The following is a 24320-nucleotide window of genomic DNA, read 5'->3' as shown; positions in this document are numbered from 1 at the left end:
ATTACCCCCCCCAAAAATTTTACCCCTGGGGTAAATTAGTTTGGGGGGGGTAATTACCCCCCCCAACAAATTTTGGGGGAGTATTTACCCCCCCCCCAACAGAATTTAGGGGGGGTAATTACCCCCCCCCCAATCAAATTTTACCCCCGGGGTAAAAATTTTGGGGGGGGTAAAAAAAAATTTCGGCGCGCTTCGCGTGCCATTTCCCCCCCCCCCAAACACGAATTACCCCCCCCCCTAAAATTTTTTACCCCCCCCCCAAAAAAAAGCTTGGACGCCCCTGAAAAAATCTATGCTTATTTATTGGGTTGTTGTCATACTTGTTTTATTTGAAGGCTGTTGTTTTGGTAATAATAGTCGAACATATGTACATTCTTGAGGGCCACCTTTAAGAATTTGTTAAAATTATACAAAAATATAAAAATCATAACTATTAATTAAATTTAAATAAGGAGGGAAAGGACTATGCGGTTTAAAAGTTCGGTCTCCCATTTTCTTCAACTAGATATTTGTAAAGCCAAAGCGAAAGATTATGTATAGTTCATTGCCATATCCCTGTATCCCTGGCATTTACTGAAGTGCGTAATGTTACTGTGTAACATTACGCACTTCAGGGATAAGACAATTGACGATAAATTGATATTCATACCCATTGAAGATAATAGTTATTTCTCGCATCGTATTTTAAACAGCTTTCCGCGGATATAGCCGGTGCCTTCGGTACCTCGGGGCTAAAAAGACTGGTTTTAATCTTATAATTGTACATTTTTATATTCGTAGAAAGCTGGATATATTACGATGCTAGACATATTCTTTTCGTATGGATGAGAACCGGTTCCTATCCACCGGATTGGAATGAATACGAGAAACGAAATTACCTCTTCTGTAGATTTAAATCAATGATTGAAAAACAAAAAATTTACAGTCTAATGTCCATTCACTCCCTTGTAATTTTACTTTACAGTAAATTGGAAAACCTAATTTTATAAAATTGGAAAAAATGCTATTCTTCATATACCAGATTAGAAGGAATAAGTAATAGGAAGTTTTAAATAGCAAACCTCTGTCTATATAAAAAGGAAGAGAAGAGGAAATGGGCTGTTAATTATTCTGATATCCAACAGGGAGTAAGGGAGGGGACAATGGATCGAATATTCAATTTTTAGGAGTCTCAGACTTTGGGTACTGGCTTAAAGGGAATGTGCAAGAATTTAGTAGGTTCTGACTGACTATGGGTACTAGCGCATCATTGCCGCTAATGAGATGGCTGGTCTTAACATTTTTTCTCCAAAAATATCATTTCATAGATAAAAAAATTATTGTGATATTAATGTAATAAACAATCTAAAAATCCTTAAATTTAATTTTTGTATATAGTGGCATTTTAAAATTTAGGAATATGGAGTAAACAAGTTCCAGGATGATTTTTCTATTAATTAATTACAGAATGGTTACATATCAGTCTGATGTACTGGTAATCTAATTTTCAAATGAATGCTTTTTTTCTTAGAACTTTTCTTATTTTATAGTTTTCTAAATTTGATTAACATACCCTTTACAATTTTCTTCAAATTTTCTGGATAAATCTGGATTTCAAGTCCTTTCAGTGAAAACCCTTAAATTTAATCAATTGCCCATCGTTCCCTCCCTTACTCCTTGGATATCTAAAGTTTTGGTAAAAACGGGAAAATGTATATACAATCCCCTTTATAATGAATAAAATTAACCCCTTGTTTAGATAAGTTATAGACAGAAAAGTGTTTGTATAACTTTTGGTTCTAGTATATTTTAAAGACCGGGACACTCCCTCCCTTGGCTCAACTATTCTGTTACCCTTGTTAGTAGCGAAGCTACTCTATAATTCGAAATGTCCGTCTGTCCGTCTGAGACAAAGTGGGGGAAATGTGATTTTCTCGGCTCCTAGAAAAGATAGACAGCTGAAATTTTTAGTGAAGATTCTTATAACATATGCCCATCTAATCTATACATTATTTTGTCCATCTGTCTGTTGTTTGGGGTGCTAGATCGATTCCTAGATTTTCATGTTTTTGTAATTTTCTCAACTCCTTTTTAAGATAATGGGCTTAAATTTTCAGGGATTGTTTAAATTTACATTTTACATATTTTCTTTAAGTTTTATTACGATTTTTTTATTAGTTGGGGTGCTAGATCGATTCCTAGATTTTTAGGTTTTCTATGGTTTACTCGATTCCTATTCATAATTTGTGGCTGAAATTATCAGGAATTGAATATGCTCATATTCTACATATTTTTATCAAGTTTCATTAAGATTTTTCTATAAATTGCGATGCTAGATCGATTCCTAGATTTTAAAATTTTCGTGGTTTTTAAGGTTGCGTGATTTTTAAGGTTTCCTTATTTCCCTATTTTATCAACATTAATGTTTATAGTATGAAACTGCTTTATAGCATTTTTTTCCGATATCCATTCATAATTTTTGAGCTTCGCTACTTATGGATGTTGTCATCCTTGTTATTTTTGTATACTTTAGTTTATTGTATACTTCAGTTTTAACCTACTCAACTGATTTTTTATTCGGCGACTATTACATATATATCTGTTTTTGATTATTATATTTATATTCAAAAAGAGAATCTGGTCGAAACGAAAATTCGAATGTGGATTTTTAGTAACTTTGGAGGTGACTTACGACCAAACGGCATAATTTTGCTCTGAAGAGACTTAATTACAGTTATTTAAGTCATTGCAATAATAGTAAATTATATATACATCACTTGTCTAATTTTTCTAATTTTTTAGACATTATAAACCAATATTATTCGTACTTTAGGTTTTTAAGTCTTATTATTAAGCTGGTAGTGAGCAAATGTAAACAGTTAGGGAGTTGAATCCATTTTTATAGAAGCAGTACATTTCAAAAATCGTATCGGTGTTGATGATATCATCACCAAGAGAGGGGAAAGTGGAATGGTAGTTTTAGTTTTTTTGAGGGTCAAAACCGTAATTTATAGATTATAATTCTGCTTCTATAAAAATGGATTCACCTCCCTAACTGTTATAAATACAAATCAACGCAATTTAACTTTTTTTTTATTTTTGTTTTAAATACTTGTAAACCCAACCATACCTACAAAATATCATCATAATTCTAATTGATTTGTATCTGTCATTATGTAATGATATAAATGCAATAACAAGAATGATTGATTTTAATAACAACATAGCTCTATTAATATCCTATTATACAGTAAGTAAGTAGTAAGGTTTTAAGTCTGTCTCACTGTCCAAGGAATTTATTGGATTTTAATTTTTTCTAAATCTTTACAAAAACTCCCTGGATGGTTTTAGGCTATTTTTCTGGTCACTGCCTTTTTCTTAGATCAAATTATAAATTATTTCCTTTTTTAAGAAATTAATTGTGTCTCTTTTTATGCACATTGCATAAAGACAAAAGGAGTGTCCAATTGCTTCGCTACAAAAAAAAATTGACAAAGCTGCAATGCAATGGGAAAAAACTAGAAATGTTGGTTACAATATATAGTTAATTAGATAGTGTTAAATTTTGTTTTTTTTTACTGGGATCTAAATGGATAAGGCAATGGCCAATAAATTGATGGTCATCTCCAGTGATGATACTCAAAATTACCCTTTCTTTATATTGCAATTAGTGGTTGAAGTGTTTGGACACTCAACTTCATGAACCAACCAATCAAAATTGAATAAAAGTCCCAAAAATTGTTGACCTTAAGAATAACCCTTCCTCACTGATAGCTTTATAATTGTTTTCATAATTGTTTTCATAAAATTAGTTAGTGAATCAATTTTAATCATGAAATCAATAATCTATGAACGCTTTATCAGTTAAAAATTCATTAAATTTTACTTTTTCATAATCAAGTTATAATATCAAAGACAATTAGGTCCACAAGTCGCGCAGCAAAAAAAAGAATTTGAATATCCTTTTTAAAAGTAGCTGCACTAACTAAGATAACATACTAATGGATGAAGAAATGACGTGGATATTATGACAGGGGAAATATTGTCGTCAATTAAGGTTGCTAACATTGGTATCATTTAATAGTCAGCTCGTTCATCCAATAGGAGGGGAGGGAATAGGGTAAAAAGTGTGGATGGGGGATCATTATTTTAGCCAGCAACAATTTTCACTTTATTGGAGTACATAATCTGTTGTAAGATCCAAGTAATTCTAAATCCATCGTGTGTTTGTATTTTTGGCCGAATGATTGAAAGCTTTATGCATGAGACATTGACAAATCCACCAAATGATTAAATTATTCAAGTGGCTTTAGTTCTGAAAACCAAACATAATTATCATTATCTTTTATCCCAAAAATGGTAATACATAAAGATTTGAATATTAAAACAAATATAAACTTATAAAAAATGAAGCGTTGTGGTTCAGGGGTAGCACACTAAGCTACGGTGGTGAGAGTTCGAGTTCAATTCTCCATGTGTTGTCTCAAATTTCAATAAAGGTACTAAGAAAGAGAGGTAATGTCTGATTGAGCCAATAAATGAATCGCATCGGAGCATACATGAAATCTCATTGGTTGAATTAAACTGAAGTTTTCTAGTTTTTTTCATTAGACACGGTTGGTTTTTTATTAAATGAATAAGTTAGGGTACAATGTTTGGCACTTTCGATATAAGTAAATGATAATAAAAAACCCATAGAATGCGATAATAACTTCAGAAAAATCGAAGAAAATAGTTTTCATACTTAATTAACGTTTTTAAGTTTTTCTTCAAAAAGTTTAGATAAGATGCCTTTAAAAGTCGTCTATGATTTTGTCAGGGATAAAAATGTAACTTTAAAATAAGAATTACAACATATTTTTTCAATTAGTACAAAGTAAAATTTTGAACATTTTATTGATCAGTATATTTTTTAAAATGTGAATTAGAAACCTGAATATTTTATCATGAAAATTGTGTTATGATTTGATTGTCTGCTAGATTACAAGAAAAAAGATACTGACAGTACTTGTTGGTTCTTTAAAAAAAATTAGGTAGATTACTTTCAGAACCCCTCTTTTTGCAACGTTATTTCAATAGAACAGAGCAGTAGTCTTAGTGTACTCAATATCTAGACAGTTAACCATTGTTTTAGAATTGTTCAATTTTTTAAACTTCTGATAAAAACAGAATTAATGGTATTTTTGTAAATATTATACCTCCAAGAAATGGCTATACTTCCCAATCATATGTTGTGTGATATTTAAGAGGAATTATTTTGATATAATATCATTAAAATATTCGTTGAAAAAAGTGCTATTCTAGCTTATACTTTACATTTTAGCGTGTATGATAATTCAAATAAAAGATAATGAAGATTCATATTATATTTAATTGTTATAATTATAAAGAAAAACCTGGAAACAGTAAAAAACTGACTTTATTTTATTGATGTAGGGAAAATTTTGTCAAATATTTGAATAAAAAAACAATGTAAAACAAAATAAATTATTTTTAATATAGTCACAAAAAGGCTTAATGAGTTTAGGAAATATTTCATTCACTAATCATGTCATTTAAACTCTATTACACAGAATACAGTGTAAAAAGATGTTCTCGTTTTAATTTTAAGTAATTTCAAATGCATTTTAATACCTTTTAATGATTTATTTTTTGAAACATCTTTTTATAAAATGTTATTGATTTTTGAAGTTATATGTTAAAATGTTTTTAAATTTTGTTAACATTTTGTTTTAAATGTAGAAAATTGGTAATTCTAAACATTCAAAAAATGATTTTATTAAATTTTCATCACTTAAATTGTATGTTTGATGAAAATTTCAACTGATAATTCAAGAAAAATTTTTTAAGTTTTATTATATTTCACTTTGAAATGTTAAAAAAATATAATTATTGTCAAAAATGTGGAAGTTATACTTTCCTCAAAAAAAGACCTAAAACATGCAAATTAACACGTGTAATGAGATTTTTTTTCTTTCAGGTTTAATTTTAAGTAATTATTGATATTTTTTGTATAAAGGATTATATATAAAAAGTTTTAAAACTCGAGTTATGTAGTGGTTCTAAAAAAGGTTGCAAATTTATGCAACTTTCTTGCAAAAAAAATTTTCTAGGATTTTAAAAATAGCAAAGGGTGTCATTAGACGTACTTACAGATACAATTGCTAAGTCATTTTGGCCAAACACTAAAATAAAGTTTTTACATCTGAGGGTCCAACCGTGTAGAGTTAATTAGAGCTGTTCTTTCAACTTTTACTCGAATCAAGTCCACCACATGAAGTACTGCCTTCATATTGTTGTTTCACATCTATGTTTTATCTGTGCATTAATAATAAATATGCTTCATCTATTGCAATCGTTGTAAAATAATAAAAATCCCTCTATGAATTTAAGTTAATAAAATCATATTTTTTTCTTGAGTTTCTATTCAAACAAAAAAATAATATCTCGGATTTCAAATGTACATGATTTATAATCTTTAATTCGTATCTATTATAAACATTTAAAATACATAAATTCATAGTTTGTTTCATGTTTACCTCGAAATAAATTATATAAAAATAAAATAACAACAAATAGCAATACAACAGTACGTTCGTTACGTTTTCAACAGGACCTAGCGTAGTACTGTGTATACACTGTACACATATGGGTAAGAGGAAAGGGCATATTTTTTTCATTTTGTTCATATAAAGAGTCAGCTGTAAATAGTCGAATTTCTTAAGATAAAGCTTTTCTCACGAAAATTATATCGTGTTAAAATTTATTTTCTAGTATAGTGTAAAGCATATTACAAATCCTTTAATAAGTTAGCTATAAATTGTTGAATTCCTTAATATAAAGTTAGCTTTCTAGAAATTATATACTCAAAAAATTTTAAAGTTTTTTGTCAGCTGGAAAAGTTCCTTCGTCAGATTTACGAAAAAGGGGTTCACACTAGAGTTCTTCTCTCCTATGTCTATTCAAATTTCTCATTAGCAATAATAATCACGCAACTTCCCCTGTTTGTGAAATAAGGGGATAATTGAGAAAATTTGGATACTCAATAGTCTAGTACATAATACCAGTAGATAGCAGGTCAATTCATAATGTCCTTGAACGTGAAGCTTGATAGCCCTAGTGGCTGTAAAAAAAAGTGTCCCAGCCTAATCCATGACTAATTTGATCCAAACCCTAAGAAACTATGGCTAATCAATCAACATTTGGAAATCAAATTAAAAATCATAATATTCTTGCTTATATTAAACCAAATAACTGTTATGACAATATGTTCTAAATATAATTAGGAAACACTACGAAACTTACAAATCTTGCTATTAAAAGCCACAACTTTGGTTAAGCCACGTAACTAGTATAACAATTCAGCCTTGCTTTTATCAGGAAACACCACCACATCTTATTCTTGCTATAAAAAAGCCACACTTTGGGTTAAGCCAAGAAACTGATATGACAATATATCCGATAATGCGGTAATCTATAACTAAGGAATATTCACTAAAATGCAAAGAAATAAAAGAACATTCGCAGCTACTTTACTACGTAATGTCTGTATAACCGTCCCCGTTTTAAAGGGTTTCCTACAGGATTTGTAAGTTTAAAGGATTTTTAGTTTTAAGAGACAAAAATAAAGACCCAAAATAACATCCAATGTATCATTACAATAGCTATCATCTTATAAAAAATATCTTTTAATATAAAATCTATTTTTAGGTTTTTTTTCCTTATGGTTTTTGACTAACATTGAGCTTTTTAGTACATTATCCTTTTCTATAATATTGACTCATGTGTGCACCTTATGTTTATATAAATAGTAAACTGTACATATGTGTTAGTCTGTATATTCTTGAAGTAGCGAGTCTCCTTTATAAGTCTGAAAGTTGGTTTCATACGTCCACATCGAAGAATCTTGTATTTTCTTGTTGTCTTGTATTACAAGTAAATATTATGACTGGTATATGTCTATTTTTTAAGGAAAATATTAATGCAGGTATAAGGTATAACCAACAAGCAAAATAAATATAAAATAGTATTTGGGGGGCAAATGGAGAGGTCGTCAATTATACGATGTGTTGCCCCCCAACCACATCTGAAAAACACGTATAGGTTTCGTGTTTTTTTTTAAATTAATTTCATTGTTGATATAAGCAGGACTTAATGAGCGTTGCTTTCGATATTGTTATTTTAGTTGAGAAAAAACTTTTTTTATTCTTATAAAGGAAAGGTACTAAAAAGTATATTACTACAATACCTATCAAGTATATGATTTTTTCTAAATGATTTATGTGTATCAGACTGTTATTATTATAATAGTTAGACTGATTCATACTTTATCTTATTATATAAAAGTCTGAGAAATTATACTTATTTTCATCATTTTTACATCAAACTGAATGTTTTCATGTTTATTATCAGAATCCCAACTAACCTATTGTATTAAGTAGTTAGGTATTTTTTATAGCAAATGAACCATTTCGGTTCTCCATTTCATGGAAGCTTCTTATGGGGTTCTGCTTGGTTTTTGGCTATTTAATTCATATATCTAAGTATGGTTTTAGGTTATTATCTTACTTTCCTTACTCCTTCGAATACATAGCTCCTAGATGCTTGGTGCGCCCCCGCTAGTTCTAGTTAAAGTATGTTTGTATTACCAAGAAAATTTGTTTCATATTGTTTTTTTAACAAAGAATTGTGTGGCTACGCCCCTTGAAGGGCGAGTCGTCGTATTTTTAAAATGGCTTTTGATAGGTTATTTAAGGTTAGGTTAGGTTATATTGGGTTAGGAGCCCCCCGCAGAGGCTGGAAATAGGAGAAAAGCTACTTTGAACAAAACGAAGAATCGCCCCTTAAGGAGCGTTGCCACGAAAAAGACTATAACCGAATTTTGTAATATAGATATTTTTAGGGATAAGACAATGGATAATTAATTAATGTACATTTCATTTTCAGATAAACAGAATTACTCTTCTTATATGCGGATTTAAATTTTTGGTGGAAATATTTGGACACTGCTAGTTTGTACAAATTTATCAAAATTCAATTTAATTTTAGGAACTGGAACATCCAGAAGGAAAACCATCAATATCAGAGATGTTTTCATAGAACCAGACTTCAAAGAATTAGATTTAGTATCTATGGATTCTAAGGTAATTATTATCATAGATATTTCATAGAACCAGACTTTAAAGAATTAGATTTAGTATCTATGGATTCTAAGGTAATTATTATCACAGTTATTTCATAGAACCAGACTTTAAAGAATTAGATTTAGTATCTATGGATTCTAAGGTAATTATTATCATAGATATTTCATAGAACCAGACTTTAAAGAATTAGATTTAGTATCTATGGATTCTAAGGTAATTATTATCATAGATATTTCATAGAACCAGACTTTAAAGAATTAGATTTAGTATCTATGGATTCTAAGGTAATTATTATCATAGATATTTCATAGAACCAGACTTTAAAGAATTAGATTTAGTATCTATGGATTCTAAGGTAATTATTATCATAGATATTTCATAGAACCAGACTTTAAAGAATTAGATTTAGTATCTATGGATTCTAAGGTAATTATTATCACAGTTATTTCATAGAACCAGACTTTAAAGAATTAGATTTAGTATCTATGGATTCTAAGGTAATTATTATCATAGATATTTCATAGAACCAGACTTTAAAGAATTAGATTTAGTATCTATGGATTCTAAGGTAATTATTATCATAGATATTTCATAGAACCAGACTTTAAAGAATTAGATTTAGTATCTATGGATTCTAAGGTAATTATTATCATAGATATTTCATAGAACCAGACTTTAAAGAATTAGATTTAGTATCTATGGATTCTAAGGTAATTATTATCATAGATATTTCATAGAACCAGACTTTAATTAGATTTAAAAATGGAAACATTATTACATGGATGTTACACCAGATTTTAATGTTCTCTAATAGATTGAAACTCGCAGCAGGCTAGAATAATGATACCCCAATCCCCTCCCCTCCTACTGGATAAACGAACGGACTAATAAATAAGTTCCATGTTAGCAACCTAAATTGGTGACAATTCCCCCCCCCCCCCTCGTCATAATATCCACGTATATTCTATTTTGTACAATATTGTTTTTATTTATTTATTTTGTGTGTGTTTGTTTGATGAGTTATACATTTGTTTAGGGAGAACCAAAGCGACTAAACATGATACAACTGGAGAATATTAGAAAAACTGGAACTTTTCAGGTATTGTAATAATTTTGTATAGGTAAAGTATCAGGATGTTTGTATGTAAATTAGATTGAATTATGATAGGTTAGGCTTTAGGTTAGTACCTTGCGAACTTTATGCCTCACCCCTGTGGGGCCCATACCTAAGTTGTCCTAAACCTAAAATGCTACACTATCCTATTATATAAAGTAGTAAGCGTTTTTTGTTTGTCCCGAAGGATCTCGCTAACCGCTGAACCGATATTGTTCTCCTTTACAGTGAGACTTCTTATAGGTCCTGGGAAGGTTTTAAACTATTTTTGGGGAGAGTGTATTCACCCCCTCCCCCCCCCCAACAAAAATATTTTTTTTATTCTTTTAAAACGACACAATACAATCTTTCCCGATTTTGTATTAATTTTGAGGAACATGATTCCCAGTTACGTCATATAATTCTTTCCCGAAAAAGGGAAGGGGGGAAGAAAAAAAGAGATGGGAGAAAAGGGGGTTTTCCCATCTCTTTTGAAGAGATTTTCTTCCCCCCTTCCCTTTTTCGGGAAAGAAAAATATGACGTAACTGGGAATCATGTTCCTCAAAATTAATACAAAATCGGGAAAGATTGTATTGTGTCTTTTAAAACTCAAACTTCATATTGGATGAGGTCGACCTTTCCCCATCCTAACTTAAATGCCCCTAGAGGCTTCTAGGGGGCGTAGCCGCTAGTACATAAAATAAAGTATACCTAAAAAAGGTTTAATCAAGAAATAAACTACCCCCTTTCTCCATATGTTATATTTTTTAAATTGAGGGGATTTTCAATTGGCTTTAGAAAGGAAAGAAGCCTTCATAGATATTTTTAACTTTATATCTTTAAGATTATTCTTTTGTGTTGAGTCTTTTATCAGTTAATCAAATTAATCGTATTTTTCCTTTTATTATTGTTAAAGCATTTTTTGTTTATCTATCTATCCATTTTTATTTTAAATGCACTAATTTTGAAAATCATTCATGTACCAAGAATAATATAATAATAGGTGAATTATTGTCACGTCTTTCTTTAATGCAATCAAGAAATTTCTCATTATTAAGATAAATTTGATTTTAAATGATTTTACAAAAAAATAACCTCATTTGTAGATTGCAATGAATTGTTGAATGTTTTGGTCATTAATGGTTTAGAATCGACCAATTAAAAATTCAATAAAAGTACCCAAGGTTATTGGGCCATCTAATAGGATATAGTTTCAATAACACTTTCGGTACCAGTGTATTTTACACTCATATGCCCTCTCCTTCCCTAATATTTTCTGATATAATACTTGCTCTCTCAAAAAACATTTTCACATGCTGAATTCAAAATGTTTAAATTTCATTGTGTGACAGCTTTAGGTACTACGTCAAACACTAGATACGTCAAACAGTAGATGCGACAAACGCTAGACAGACAAACAGTAGATGCGTCAAACGCTAGACAGACAAACAATAGATGCGTCGAACACTAGACTGCGACAAACAGTAGAATTTTCAATTTCGCGACAAACGATAGAATTTTTTAAGTGCGACAAACACTAGAAGCGACATACGCTAGAATTCGTAGTACCCTTGTAGGTACTACGTCAAACACTAGATACGTCAAACAGTAGATGCGACAAACGCTAGACAGACAAACAGTAGATGCGTCAAACGCTAGACAGACAAACAATAGATGCGTCAAACACTAGACTGCGACAAACAGTAGAATTTTCAATTTCGCGACAAACGATAGAATTTTTTAAGTGCGACAAACACTAGAAGCGACATACGCTAGAATTTAAACTTATAAAATATTCATAAATATTTTTGTTCATAAATACTAAATTCAAAAATCTATCAATGCAGGGATCTAAAAGGATAAGATAATTGCCGAAAAATCTATGTACATACCGTAAAATTAGTGGTTGAAACGTTTTAACACTGTAACACTGGACAACCATAGAATAATGCAATTTCAAATTTTTCAAAAAGATGTTCCTTTAATGATGCAAAAATATTTATCAAGTAAAGTCAATGATTATCATAAACTATTTGAAAAAAAACTAAATTACTCAAAAAATATAATAGTAGAAAGCAGGGGCGTTCAAGCTTTTTTTTTTGGGGGGGGGGGGTAAAATGGCGCGCGAAGCGCGCCGTAAATTTTTTTTACCCACCCCAAAATTTTTACCCCGGTGGTTAAATTTACTTGGGGGGGGTAATTACCCCCCCTGAAATCTGTTGGTGGGTAAATTTTTTTTACCCACCCCAAAATTTTTACCCCGGTGGTTAAATTTACTTGGGGGGGGGGGGGTAATTACCCCCCCTGAAATCTGTTGGCAGGGGTAAATTTAGTTTACCCCCCCCAAAATTTACCCCCGGGGTAAAATTTTGGGAGGGGGTAATTTAAAATTTATTGAATATATAGTATTAAAAATGCGCGCGAAGCGCGCAAAATTTTTTTTTTATTAGAGAATTTTTATTTTGGGGGGGGTATTTACCCCCCTAAAATTGTTTGGGGGGGTTAAATACCCCCGCCTAAATGGTTGGGGGTGCCTACGGAACCCCCTGGATAGGGGTAAATTTTAAATGGGGGGGGTAATCGCCCCATTACCCCCCCCCCCCCCCCTTGGACGTCTATGGTAAAAAGAGGCAGAAAGGTGTTATAAAAAAGCTTAAAAACATCCTAAGATTTAAATCTGAAAATGAAATAGCCTAAAACCATCACGGGACCTATAAGATTCTTACTTAAAATAGAGAACCCAATCATTTCTGTAGCTATTCAAACTTTAAGCTTTAGACAAAAAAAATATAATATATAATAGGATTATAGGAGAAATATCGTCATAGCTTTCTTTCCTTGTGTACTATTTTTTGTTGGTTTGTGTGGACATTTGATTCAAAATATTCATCTAAATTGCACAAATTTTAAATTATTCAGTGGGACATGAAAATTTTATAAATTTATGTAATTTAATAAGATTACTTAATATAAAGTAACATGATGTGTGTTTGTGTGGAGTGAAGAATCTCGATAACCGCTGAAATGATATGGTGCTCTTTGATAGTGAAAGTAAAAGGTCGACTTACGGAGTGGAGGTACTCATGGAGTAAGGGAGGGGACAAATTCAATTGAAGAGTTTTTGCTGAATGGCCATGAAATCCAGATTTATCCAGAAAATTGTAAAGGGTGTGTTAATCAAATTTAGAAAACTATTAAATGAAAATTGAATATTCGATCCATTGTCCCCTCCCTTACTCCCTGAAAGGTACTAATAGTTTATAAAACATGTTTACTTATTTGTTGGCCTAAACTGTTCAATCAATGATTTTAATCTACAAAGTGCCTAATTTTGTTTACTTTCATTGGGGATGCGTATCAATTTATCACATATTGTCTTATCCCTTAAGATCCCTGTATCAACAGATGTAATTATTTGCGACTCTTAAACCTAACAGGGTCAGAGCTGTCTATTATCAGAATACCTGTCCCTGCCCCTCTCATCTTAATTCAGTCTGCTAAACACATCTTATATGTGATACACTATTTTTTTTTTTGGAGGCTTTATTGATGACTGGGCTAGGGGAATACCACAGGATCTGTGACTTGAGTTATAGGGGCAATAACAAGGTAAGGGACCAGTCGAAAATTATCCTCTGGCGACCCTTGTACCTAACAATGTTAGAGCATTCTGCTCTTAATAAAACTGTCCCTGCCCAGGATCTGTGACTTGAGTTATAGGGGCAATAATAAGGTAAGGGACCAGTCGAAAATTATCCTTAATTCATCCTCTGGCGACCCTTGTACTTAACAGTTTTAGAGCATTCTGCTCTTAATAAAACTGTCCCTGCCCCTCCTTTCTTTATTCAGTCTGCCAATCACACCTTAAATGTGATCCATTATAATCTGAGGAATTAAAATATGACTGAATGAAGGGAATGTCACAGATTGTAAAAATCTTTTTTATTTAACCAATGTAATTTTGAAATGCTATTCTTTTATATATGTGTACATAAACAATTTTTACCCAACTTGAATATTTTAAATGAGTTTTAAATTAATATTGTTATACTTTTAATGTAATCTTTGTAAGTAAATGATAAAGACAAATAAAGAATCAAATAATAATAATAATTATTTGGTGTGCCACCAATATTCAAGTATTAAACTTAAATCAAAGTTAATATACATAAAGTTTGGATATTACAGACTTTATAATGAACAGGGAGCGTGTATACTTCTTTCATCCTTATTCTAATTAAGTTCTAAGGGGTCTGCTAATTCGGTAATAAAGTAAATAGTTTGAAATATTGGTGGGGAAGTTTGGACACTTCAATGTGTAAAAGGTTTGCAGGGCAACAAATAAGAAATATGTCTAGAAACTTTGGGTACCAGTATAATATCCCCTCACTACCTGGTTCAATACACAATTGTATGAGTATGTAAGAAGATAAAATGTCTTGGTCCATAAACAGGCATAACGTTAAAGTTAGCACTCCAAAAAACTTTTTAGATAGAAATGAGGTGAGAGTCATAAGTCTCGGTATAACTTTTCTCGTAATCATTCTAATCCGGTGGATAGGAACCGGTTCTCATCCATACGAAAAAACTATGTGTAGCATCGTATTATATCCAGCTTTCTACGAATATAAAAATGTACAATCATAAGATTAAAACCAGTTTTTTAGCCGGTGCCTTCGGCACCTCGGGCCTAAAAAAAACTAGTTTTAATCTTATAATTGTACATTCTATATCCGCAGAAAGCCGTTTATAATACGATGCGAGAAATAACTATTAAGTATATAATCCTTGAGTTTAATAGTTTTCAACTAATTTGTAATGATGATTGCTGAATCATATTAGAGTAGAACTTTCGGTGGTTTAAAACAGTAATTTAAATATTTAGATTAGGGTTAGTTTTAATCTATAATACAAAGTAGAACGATGTCTGTCTGTTTGTTTGTGTGTTTGTCTGTTTGTTTGTAGCGAAGGATCTCGCTAACCGCTGAACCGATCGGGTTCTCCTTTACAGGGTAGCTTCTCATAGTTCCCGGGAAGGTTTATAACTATTTTCTTGGGGGTTGGGACACCCCTAACCCACCCAAAAATGAAAAATACCCCCCCCCCCGAAATTTTTTTTTCTTTTTAAAACTAAAATTAAAATAGTGGGGTCGACTACCCCCCCCCCCCCAAAAAAAAAAAAATCCCCCCCAAAAAAAATATTTTATTATTTTTTATTTTAAATCTAAAATACGAAAAATTGGTTTGATCAAACCTCTTGGGGCAAAGCCCCTAGAGGCTAGGGGCGAAGCCTCTAGTATGTATTAAGGTAAGAAGGGGAGCAGAAAAATAAACGAAAATCATCCTTAATTCATTATTCAGACTTAAATTTACAAATAAAAAAAGCCTAAATATTAGTACCCATGTGAAGATAATCTATGATATAAAAGAAAACTATGTTTGATGTCTAAGGTATGTGTAAATGTCAGAAAATTTTAAACCAAAAGAAATACTGTGCTTTAAAAACCTAAGACTTTAAAGACCCAAGCACGATTTAAATGATCTTGGGCTTAATTTTTAAATAATAACTGAAATCAACCGTTAGTTATATTTCAGGTTGATAGCCTGCAGTTCCCTGGCCAGCAGCATACCTGGAAGCTTTCCAGGTTGCTCCAGAAAGGTTCGGAAACAACCGCGGATACATTCAGAAAAGATGTCTCAAAGGCTGTCAAACTAATAGGTAACATCCATCTTAAACTTTGGTGCTATTATTATGTCAACATAAGACCATAGATTTAATAATAGTCCTTATAGTTTCAATGCCAACGAATGAGAGAATGTCTTTGTAAATTAGTCTTAATATAATACTAAATATAAATCATTAGTTCGGAGGAATATAGAGATAAGACAAAAAAAAATTAAAAAATATAATTACCTCAAATTCTTGTCTACCTTTGAATCTATATAGTAATTATTAAAGGAATAAAGGTTTGTATATAAATTTAACTGCTACTGTCTTATCCCTCTCTGATAATCATCCTAAATATGGTATCTAATTAACGTCTGAACGAAAGATAAGCTTTTTATACCTTATCATTTTATAAATAAATCTTCTTCTTCTTTAAATTTTTTAGAAGCTGATTACTACCTGTCCATCCATTGCATTACCTTACGGGGAGTTGTCAGTTTCGAGTCTTGCCCACACCGCGTAATACTAGAGACAATAAAAATGTTACCTATTGCTGATTTGTCCAGCAATTGACAATGATAGTTATAGAAGGGGGAATGCGTTGGCCTGAAAACATGCGCAACTCATTATCATTATCATGTACAGCTAGGATTTCAGGAGAAAGGACATTAAATTAAAGGGTTATTGATTTGTTGGGTATTGATAATTAAACATAATTTTTTGGGATTCATATCAAATGTGAATTCCGGTCAAGGTCTATCCATGTAGTAAACGAGAACTTTTTAAATTAAAAATCGTAAAATTGATCAAATCTAATATTTTGAAAATACGATAAATAACTATTCTCATTTTTTTTAAATTTAAATATTTCCTCTATTTCAGTTGTAACGAGTAAGAAGTACATGATCGGGGAAAGCTTCTCTGTAAAGAAATGTTGGGAGGGGTGGAAATATGGAGCTCTCAATTTTCTTGACATGATACTAGGCATATAGACACGTCTTTAAATAGTGCAGATACTCTATAACTAAGGTTGTAACATGGCATTATACATTTAAACTAATAACCATTCTGTCATATGTTTTCATTGTGGTATAAAAAGTTTCAAATAAAGATGCAAATTATTGTAAAGAATTCATTTCAGAATATAGTTTTCATCTGATCATATTATTTTAATTTTAGATTTTAAAGTAAATGAATAAACATTTTACTAAATATATCTATAATACAAAGTAGAACGAAGTCTGTCTGTCTGTTTGTTTGTTTGTACCGAAGGATCTCGCTAACTGCTGAACCGATAGGGTTCTCCTTAATAGGGTAGCTTCGCATAGGTCTCGGGAAGGTTTATAACTATTTTGTGGGAGGGTACCACTACTCTCCCAAGAGAAATCGCAATCGCCCCTAGAAAAAATACCCCCTCACCCCAAAAAATTTAACCAGAATAAAAATAGGGTGGAAGGTTAAAAGTCCCCTCCTCCCCCCCAAAAAAAATTCTTGCGAAGCTGCTAGTATTTTTAAAAGTAAAAATCCTGAACCAAAATATTTTTTTCTGAATTACATTTATTGAAAAAAAATATGGATAAGCATAAATTAATTTTTGTAGAATTTAAATACTAAGAAATAAATTAATTTTTTCTAAATTAAATTTTAATTTTTTATGCTTATTGTCCTTTTTAGAAATATGAATATTAAATACCTGCAATTTCATATTGTACACATTGAACATTTTTATTAACTGTTCTAAATATTTAAAGCCGAAGATTTAGAGGCTTTTGTGCCAAATTTTTGGAAGAAAATATTTTTACCAATGCAATGCAGGTGATCAGCAGTAACAACTAAATATTTGTTAAGTGTTTTAGTAAAGAGCTCAAAAAGAGGATTTTAAGGAAAAGACAATGAACGATAAATTGGTGTACATATCCCATTTTGCTAAACAAAATTGCCCTTTCTATAAATTAAAATTATTAGTTTTTTAACCAACCAATCGTAAGATTCATAAAAAGTACCCATTTTTTAAAGCCACTGAATGAGAAAGCGTGTTCATTAAACTTTGGGTACTAGTATTTAAATATCCAGCGTATTTAAGCTAAGCAGTATCTATTAAAGTTAGTGGGGGTAATAAGTTTAGGGTTGAACGAAACATTTTTGACGACTTTTGGTCATTATTTCAGCAAGTTTATTTTAGCAAAACATTGCACTGAGCAAAACTTTTCTTTTAGGAATAGAGTTTCATAGAAAATAAACAACCCTCAAATTGAAATACTCAGTAATGTGCCTTATCTCTTATTTTGTTGTGGATAGTATTTCATGCACGGGGATGGATGCTTTCTGGCAAAGTGTGTTGTACACTGAACAGAGTGAACACCCAAACCCTCTAATTTCTGAAAAATATTAAAAACAGATGGAGAGGGTTCAGTATTTTTTTCCTATTTCTAACCACAACGGGGGGGGGGGCAGCCCTGAAATATCAAACAAATAAACCCAAACTATCAGTCTTCTTTAATATAAGTTTATTTTAAAAATAAGGGGTGGGGGAGTGGGTGTTTGAGGGAATACGCCTGGAAAAACAATCATAAAAAGGTATGATATCATATTAATGGACAATGGACAATGGGCAATACTGCTGATAATTACATAAGCTAACTAGGTTTTGAGCTTATTTTATTTCATATAAAATGGCTAAACTTTCTTAGGTATTTTACCTTATACTAGCGACTACGCCCATAGTTTTTAATATTTTCTTTTCAATCTAATTTTACATCGGCTGTTTACCAAAAATATTCGCTAGCCGGCGCTTTGTATATTTTTATTATTGGCGATTTCTCTTGGGAGGGTTTTGCAATAATATACTCCCTCCAAGTAGCTATTAAACTTCCTGAGACCTATAAGAAGCTACTTTATTATAAGAATGATTCCGTTCTTAACACTATAACCATCTTACAAGTTTTGATGAATCTATTGTAACAGCAATCTTGCCCTAAAAGAGGAAATGAAAGCAAAAACATAAGAAATTAGTGTCCCTACAACCATAATAAAATGTTCTATTCGCCTTACTATATTAAGATCTTAATTAATCAAGTTGCTACGCCCCTAGCCTCCAGTGGATGGCTGGGTAATTCAGTAAAATAGCAAAAAAAGTACGTGAAGACAGTTTCTCAAAAAAATCTGACCTCATAAAAATGAGGGATGAGGAGAGGAGGAGTGGGAAAGAAAACCCCCAGAAATGGATAATCCCTCATTTTTATGTCGTCACATGCTGATTTCTTGAGCGATTTCTTCACGTACTAAAAAACAAAAGACACTTTAGTTTAGGTTTAGTTTAATAATGCTTAATAAAACTGTCTTTATCAGTATATTTTCTTTTAAACAACAAAACAGATTGTAGTCCATTTTTTATATATTTTCCATGCTACTTTTTTTCATAAACTAGGATAAAACAAAAATCAAATAATACTTTACTAAAAATCCCAATTATAAGGTTTGGGTTACCCCTCTGATCCCTTTGGGATAATGATAGATTTTTAGAGCACAGCTTCTACTTAATTCATATTGATAAATTGAAAGTTGCTATATAAGAACACCATACATAATGTTTGCATTACTCTTTCTTTCTCTCATTTATCTCTCCCTCTCTCTCTATTTCTCTCTTCCTGTCTCTTTCTCGTTGTCTCTCTCTCTCTCTTTTTTTCTTATTGTGTATACACAAGAGAATTGTGCAAAATTTGTTGAGCTTTGCTTTCTAGTTCATCTTTTTCTTTTTGCAAATTGTATTCCACAAAGCTTAGGTTCTGTAACTTTATTACTGTTTTTTTTATTATTCAAGAACCATGATAGATATTAAGTGATTAGATTAAATAATACATATTAACTACCTTCATTAGTATTTACATTTTGAAAAACTATTTGATGCAAAACTATCTTAATATGACCTTAATTTTATTCTACTAATAAGGAAACTAAAGCGTATATAAAAAAACGTTATCGAGATTTGGGTTATTTAGTATGAATTTTATTTAAAGAATGAAATGTTCTAATATCACTTATCTTAAACCTATGTAATATAAATGTAAGTACAATTTTAAATTTTTATCAACTTAATAACTTGATGAATAATCAAGGTAAAATGTATCTAGATACTGCATTAAAGAAAGACATGTCTATAATACCAAATCAACACAGGAATACCACATCTACAAATCAACAATCTAGATCAAAGGAATTCAAATCTTATTCTTACTAATGGGGAGGGAGAGGGCAATGACATATATATTCATATACTTTTCTTTTCAAAATACAGGAAATACAGATTTATAGTCCATTGTCAATCATAGTTATCCCTGAATTTTCCCACAAAAATTAAGATTTGAAAACTGTTCCAGGCTTAATGAGGAGAGATCCAAATATTTGGTTTGTGAGCTTGTACCTCAACTAGCGGCCACATTAGACCCTCTAGCTGAATTTGTTAGGTAATGAATTGGATGACATGCAATTTTATTGTCCGAATTTGTACAGTTTAAAGTACATCATCTGTTCATATTGCCTTTTTCTAGTTATACTAAATGTACAAAACAAAAGAATTTTTTTTTTAAAATACTAACTCGTCTCTTAAAAGCTGTAGGTATTTTAGTGGTTTTCTGCGATTGTACTTTTAAAATTTTTGTACTTTCTAAGACTGCTCGGTATTTGTCACTCAAAATAGACTATGTATATTCTGTAGCGCAGCGACTCTTTAAATATCCTGCATCTTAATTTGTTGCTACCGTCAATAGACACACTATATATCTCTAATCTCTACTCTACCATCAAAGGCTTCATTATGATTTTTTTTGTAAAGCAAGGATTTTGATAGAGCAGTATCTTATTAGCATTTCTACCTAAAATTTAAAATGCAATACTTATATGAAAGTAACAAGTTGTTTACCGAAAGATTAACATTTTTTTCTTTTCTTGTAAAGTGAAGCTTCTAAAATTTCTGTGATGTTTTTTTATTATTATTGGGTAGGGTAGCCCCTAGACAAAATCCCCTTTTGCATTTTCTATTTGTAACCAAGAAATGTTTTAATTTTAGGAGATTAATATTGTTAGAAAGTACAGATAAAAACAAGTTATGTGAGGAAAAAGCACCAATGATTAATTTCATTTTTCAAACACCCCAGGTATAAAGAAATGTTTCTCAGTAGCTTAGCTTCTCTACAATACTTTGTAGGTTTTTTTCTTTTTTCTAAAACCTATTCATTTTTAATTTCTATCTCTTTTCCTTTTTGGCTTTTATCAAAGGATTTTTAAACCTATTAAACACATTTCTTTCAAATTAAACTTCGTTTTTTGATTCCTATTTTATATAGTTACCCGTTACTGTTGTCATCTTTACCATTCTAAATTTTTTTTTAAATATGTTCAAGTTCATAGTATGTAGTGCATAACATTTTAGCATTTCTGATTTACAAAACTATTTTTCCTAGGGGAAGGAGATTGACATGAGACTATTCAGTGCTGAAGTTAGAATACAAACACAAACAGAGCTTACTAGGTAATTATTCATTTAGGAACGCTCAATACTGGACATGTTTTAGGCTATATTGCTCGAAAGAATTAAAGCAAAAGAAAAAAACAAATGTTTTATTACTTTGAATCAAGATCTTATAAAAATACACGGAAAATAATATGATAGTGGAAGATGGTGATCATAACTATTTTCAGATATCTTCAAACTTGATATAACCCCCTCTCTTTTTACATTCCCTTTGAAGTGGATTATTCTGGATTATCTATTATTATCTATTATGTGATAAGGTGTTTATACAAGTGCGCCAATGTTTTTTTTATAAAATTGTTAAAAAATGACATCTGTTTGGTTTTCCTTTGCAATTAAGCTTTTTTTTTAGGTACAGGGAAGGTTTTTAACTATTTTGGGAGAGCGTATCTCCAACCTCCCAATTTAAAATCCCCCCCCCCAAATTTTTTTTCGGAATATTTCTTATTAAAACTCTAATTAAAAAGTAGAAGGGCGGTTGACTTATCCCTCTCCCACCTTAAGAACACTTAGAGGCTTCTTGGGGGCGTTCGTTGCCCCTAGTCTTTCTTAAAATAAAAGCTATGTCTTGCATTTTTTTTCAATTAGGTGTTTGATCACGAATTTCATGTGGTAAAAATATTTTTCTTATTTAATTGTTATCCTAATAAGATAGAAGTTATGCTTGAAAATTGTTTTAATAGCTATTATTATATGTTGCATTTTTAGATAAACGTGAGAGTTGTGATCAGAATTTGCGTATCATTTGTACTCTTTTGCGTCATTGCGTATTTTCAGATATGTATTACCCGTCATCAAATAATAGTATGAAGAAATAAAGGAAGGGAATTTTATAAAATCAAGGAAGTTGAAAAGTGGGGGGTTAATTAAGGGTCCCTCTTTGTACAATTTATATTTTGAAAACATGGGTTTTCAAATGTTTTTAGAAATGCATTTAATAAAACGTACAAAACAAATTCATATAAACAAATACTTCAGAAACAGTATTTTAATCTTGCATACATTATTTTACTACTAGATGTCAGTCATCAGTTTTGAAGTGAGAGTTCTTTGCATATTTGATCACAGGGTTTTATTCATTGTAAACATTCTAGATGATCAATAGTTAGAATCAGTTTTTGTACAGTTTTATCATTATTAGTTTCGTGTTGCATATTCGGTTATAATGTTTTATACATTATAAACATTCTAGATGATCAATAGTTAGAATCGTTTTTTTTGCAGTTTTGTCATGATTAGTTTCAAGATGCATACTTGTTTTTTGCTTAAACAATTTAACAATACGTTTTTGCCTTTTGAACTCTTTTTATTAGTGATAACTTTTATGCAAAATTCAATTTGAATTTGTCTATTTTTAATCTAAACCTGAATGTAGAAAAGAATAATGCCTTCTATTGAGTATTACATCTTCTAGCAAGACCAGAATAGTCTAAAAAAGGAATAAATAGAAAGAACAAACATTTATTTTTTCCCAAAACTTGTATATATACAAGAATATGTCCGTCAAACATAACTACTACTTCCAAATACTAATGGATTAAGGGATAGGACGTTAAACTCCTAAAGCCTAGAGTGTAAAACTCTGCTTATAGTAATTTTAAAGGAAAAAGCAGTTCTGTACACTAATAAAACCTTTCTTCCTGCTACGTATTACTGTGTGCTTTTTTTTAATTGCTGCGCTCCTTATACAATTTCAAATATTTTACCTATATCTTTACCCATGTAAGACAAAATAAACATTTTCTTTTATCTTTGAAAGATTGGAAAATCTTTAGAAAAATGTTTTAAAATATTGGAACAAAAATAGAACAACTTTGTTCTCAGGATTATCTATTTTTTTTTTAAGTTTAATTTTAACTATAGAATAAAAAGAAATTTCGAGGTTTTACTTATATGATGAAAGGTTTGGAAAAGTTACCAACAAACCAAAAAATAGTCTAAAACTTGTGGATTATTCATGAACAATCTTCATTCTTTTTATCCTTACTTACTTTCCTATATTCACCAAAGATCAAACTTAATACATAATATTAGAAAAGAATAATTTGTCGTCCATTGGCAAACCCCTACAATCTTAAAATTTCAACCTGATGTAATAAATAATAATTAATTACAGAATATTGGAACGAGAGAGTAGTAGTGTATGGCTGGCAGAGTTCAGAGACAATCTCGTCAACAACATCAAACATAAATATTCTGATAGAAAATTTCTAGAGAGAGAGGTTAATAGGTAGGTAGACAGTAAGATAGATAGAGATATAGATAGACACTAGGGTTGGGCCGGATATCCGGTGAGGCCGGATATCCAGCCATTTTCAAATCCGGCCGGATACCGGATATTGAAACTATCCGGCCGGATATCCGGCAATATAATATTTTATATTTTACAACAAATATTTCTGCTTTTTTTCTTATAAATGGCTGTAATTTTCTTATTATTGAAGCTATAAGAACAATTTTTTTGAATATGTTTATCTTTATGTAAATTTTATATTAGAAATCTCAAAACATAAATTTTTGCGGGGGCAGCAGTTCTTGGCAGCTGCCAGCCTCAAACTGGCGGTCGGCAGGTAAACAGCAACGGATTTTATGAAATTGTAATATGTCATGAAGACATATAAAAAGCCTAAATTTAAAATTTGAAGTGTCTAAGTCAAAAATTGCTGTCACAGGAACTGTTTAAAGATTTCTGGAGACCTGTGGGTTCAGTCTTATGAGGATGTACGACTTTAGAATATTTAAGTATTTGATAACATGAAATGCTTTGTTTAAGTAAAATAAAATGTTTTTACTTTTTACCTGAATGACCTTGCCAGGTTTGCTGGCATCCTGTGCCCGCCAGGAAGGAGGTATTCAAAAAATTCCAACTCTCAGTTATGTGTCATACCCATATTTCGAAAGTCATT

The 24320-nt window shown here is 30.9% G+C and overlaps 2 protein-coding genes across 3 annotated transcripts in view; both read left to right on the top strand.

Moving 5' to 3' along the window:
* LOC145319186 (uncharacterized) overlaps nucleotides 1-16957 on the top strand; it is a 36234-nt gene extending 19277 nt beyond the window's left edge. For both annotated transcript variants that reach the window (XM_080161128.1, XM_080161117.1), the window contains exons 7-10: nucleotides 9028-9122; nucleotides 10159-10221; nucleotides 15812-15935; nucleotides 16767-16957. In XM_080161128.1, coding sequence (XP_080017254.1) covers nucleotides 9028-9122; nucleotides 10159-10221; nucleotides 15812-15935; nucleotides 16767-16876 — 392 coding nt within the window. In that variant the 3' untranslated portion in view covers nucleotides 16877-16957. The remainder of the gene's footprint in view (nucleotides 1-9027; nucleotides 9123-10158; nucleotides 10222-15811; nucleotides 15936-16766) is intronic.
* A 3096-nt stretch (nucleotides 16958-20053) lies between these two features.
* LOC145327444 (uncharacterized) overlaps nucleotides 20054-24320 on the top strand; it is a 65368-nt gene continuing 61101 nt past the window's right edge. Inside the window, exons 1-5 of the mRNA XM_080170997.1 lie at nucleotides 20054-20098; nucleotides 20262-20347; nucleotides 20950-21037; nucleotides 21344-21411; nucleotides 23531-23644. Of these exons, the coding sequence (XP_080027123.1) occupies nucleotides 21008-21037; nucleotides 21344-21411; nucleotides 23531-23644 (212 nt within the window). The 5' untranslated portion in view covers nucleotides 20054-20098; nucleotides 20262-20347; nucleotides 20950-21007. The remainder of the gene's footprint in view (nucleotides 20099-20261; nucleotides 20348-20949; nucleotides 21038-21343; nucleotides 21412-23530; nucleotides 23645-24320) is intronic.

Source organism: Acartia tonsa, chromosome 1 (assembly GCF_053477335.1).
Source record: "Acartia tonsa isolate MP-2025a chromosome 1, ASM5347733v1, whole genome shotgun sequence".
Taxonomy (NCBI): domain Eukaryota; kingdom Metazoa; phylum Arthropoda; class Copepoda; order Calanoida; family Acartiidae; genus Acartia; species Acartia tonsa.
This window is presented reverse-complemented; position numbering and strand designations above follow the sequence as displayed.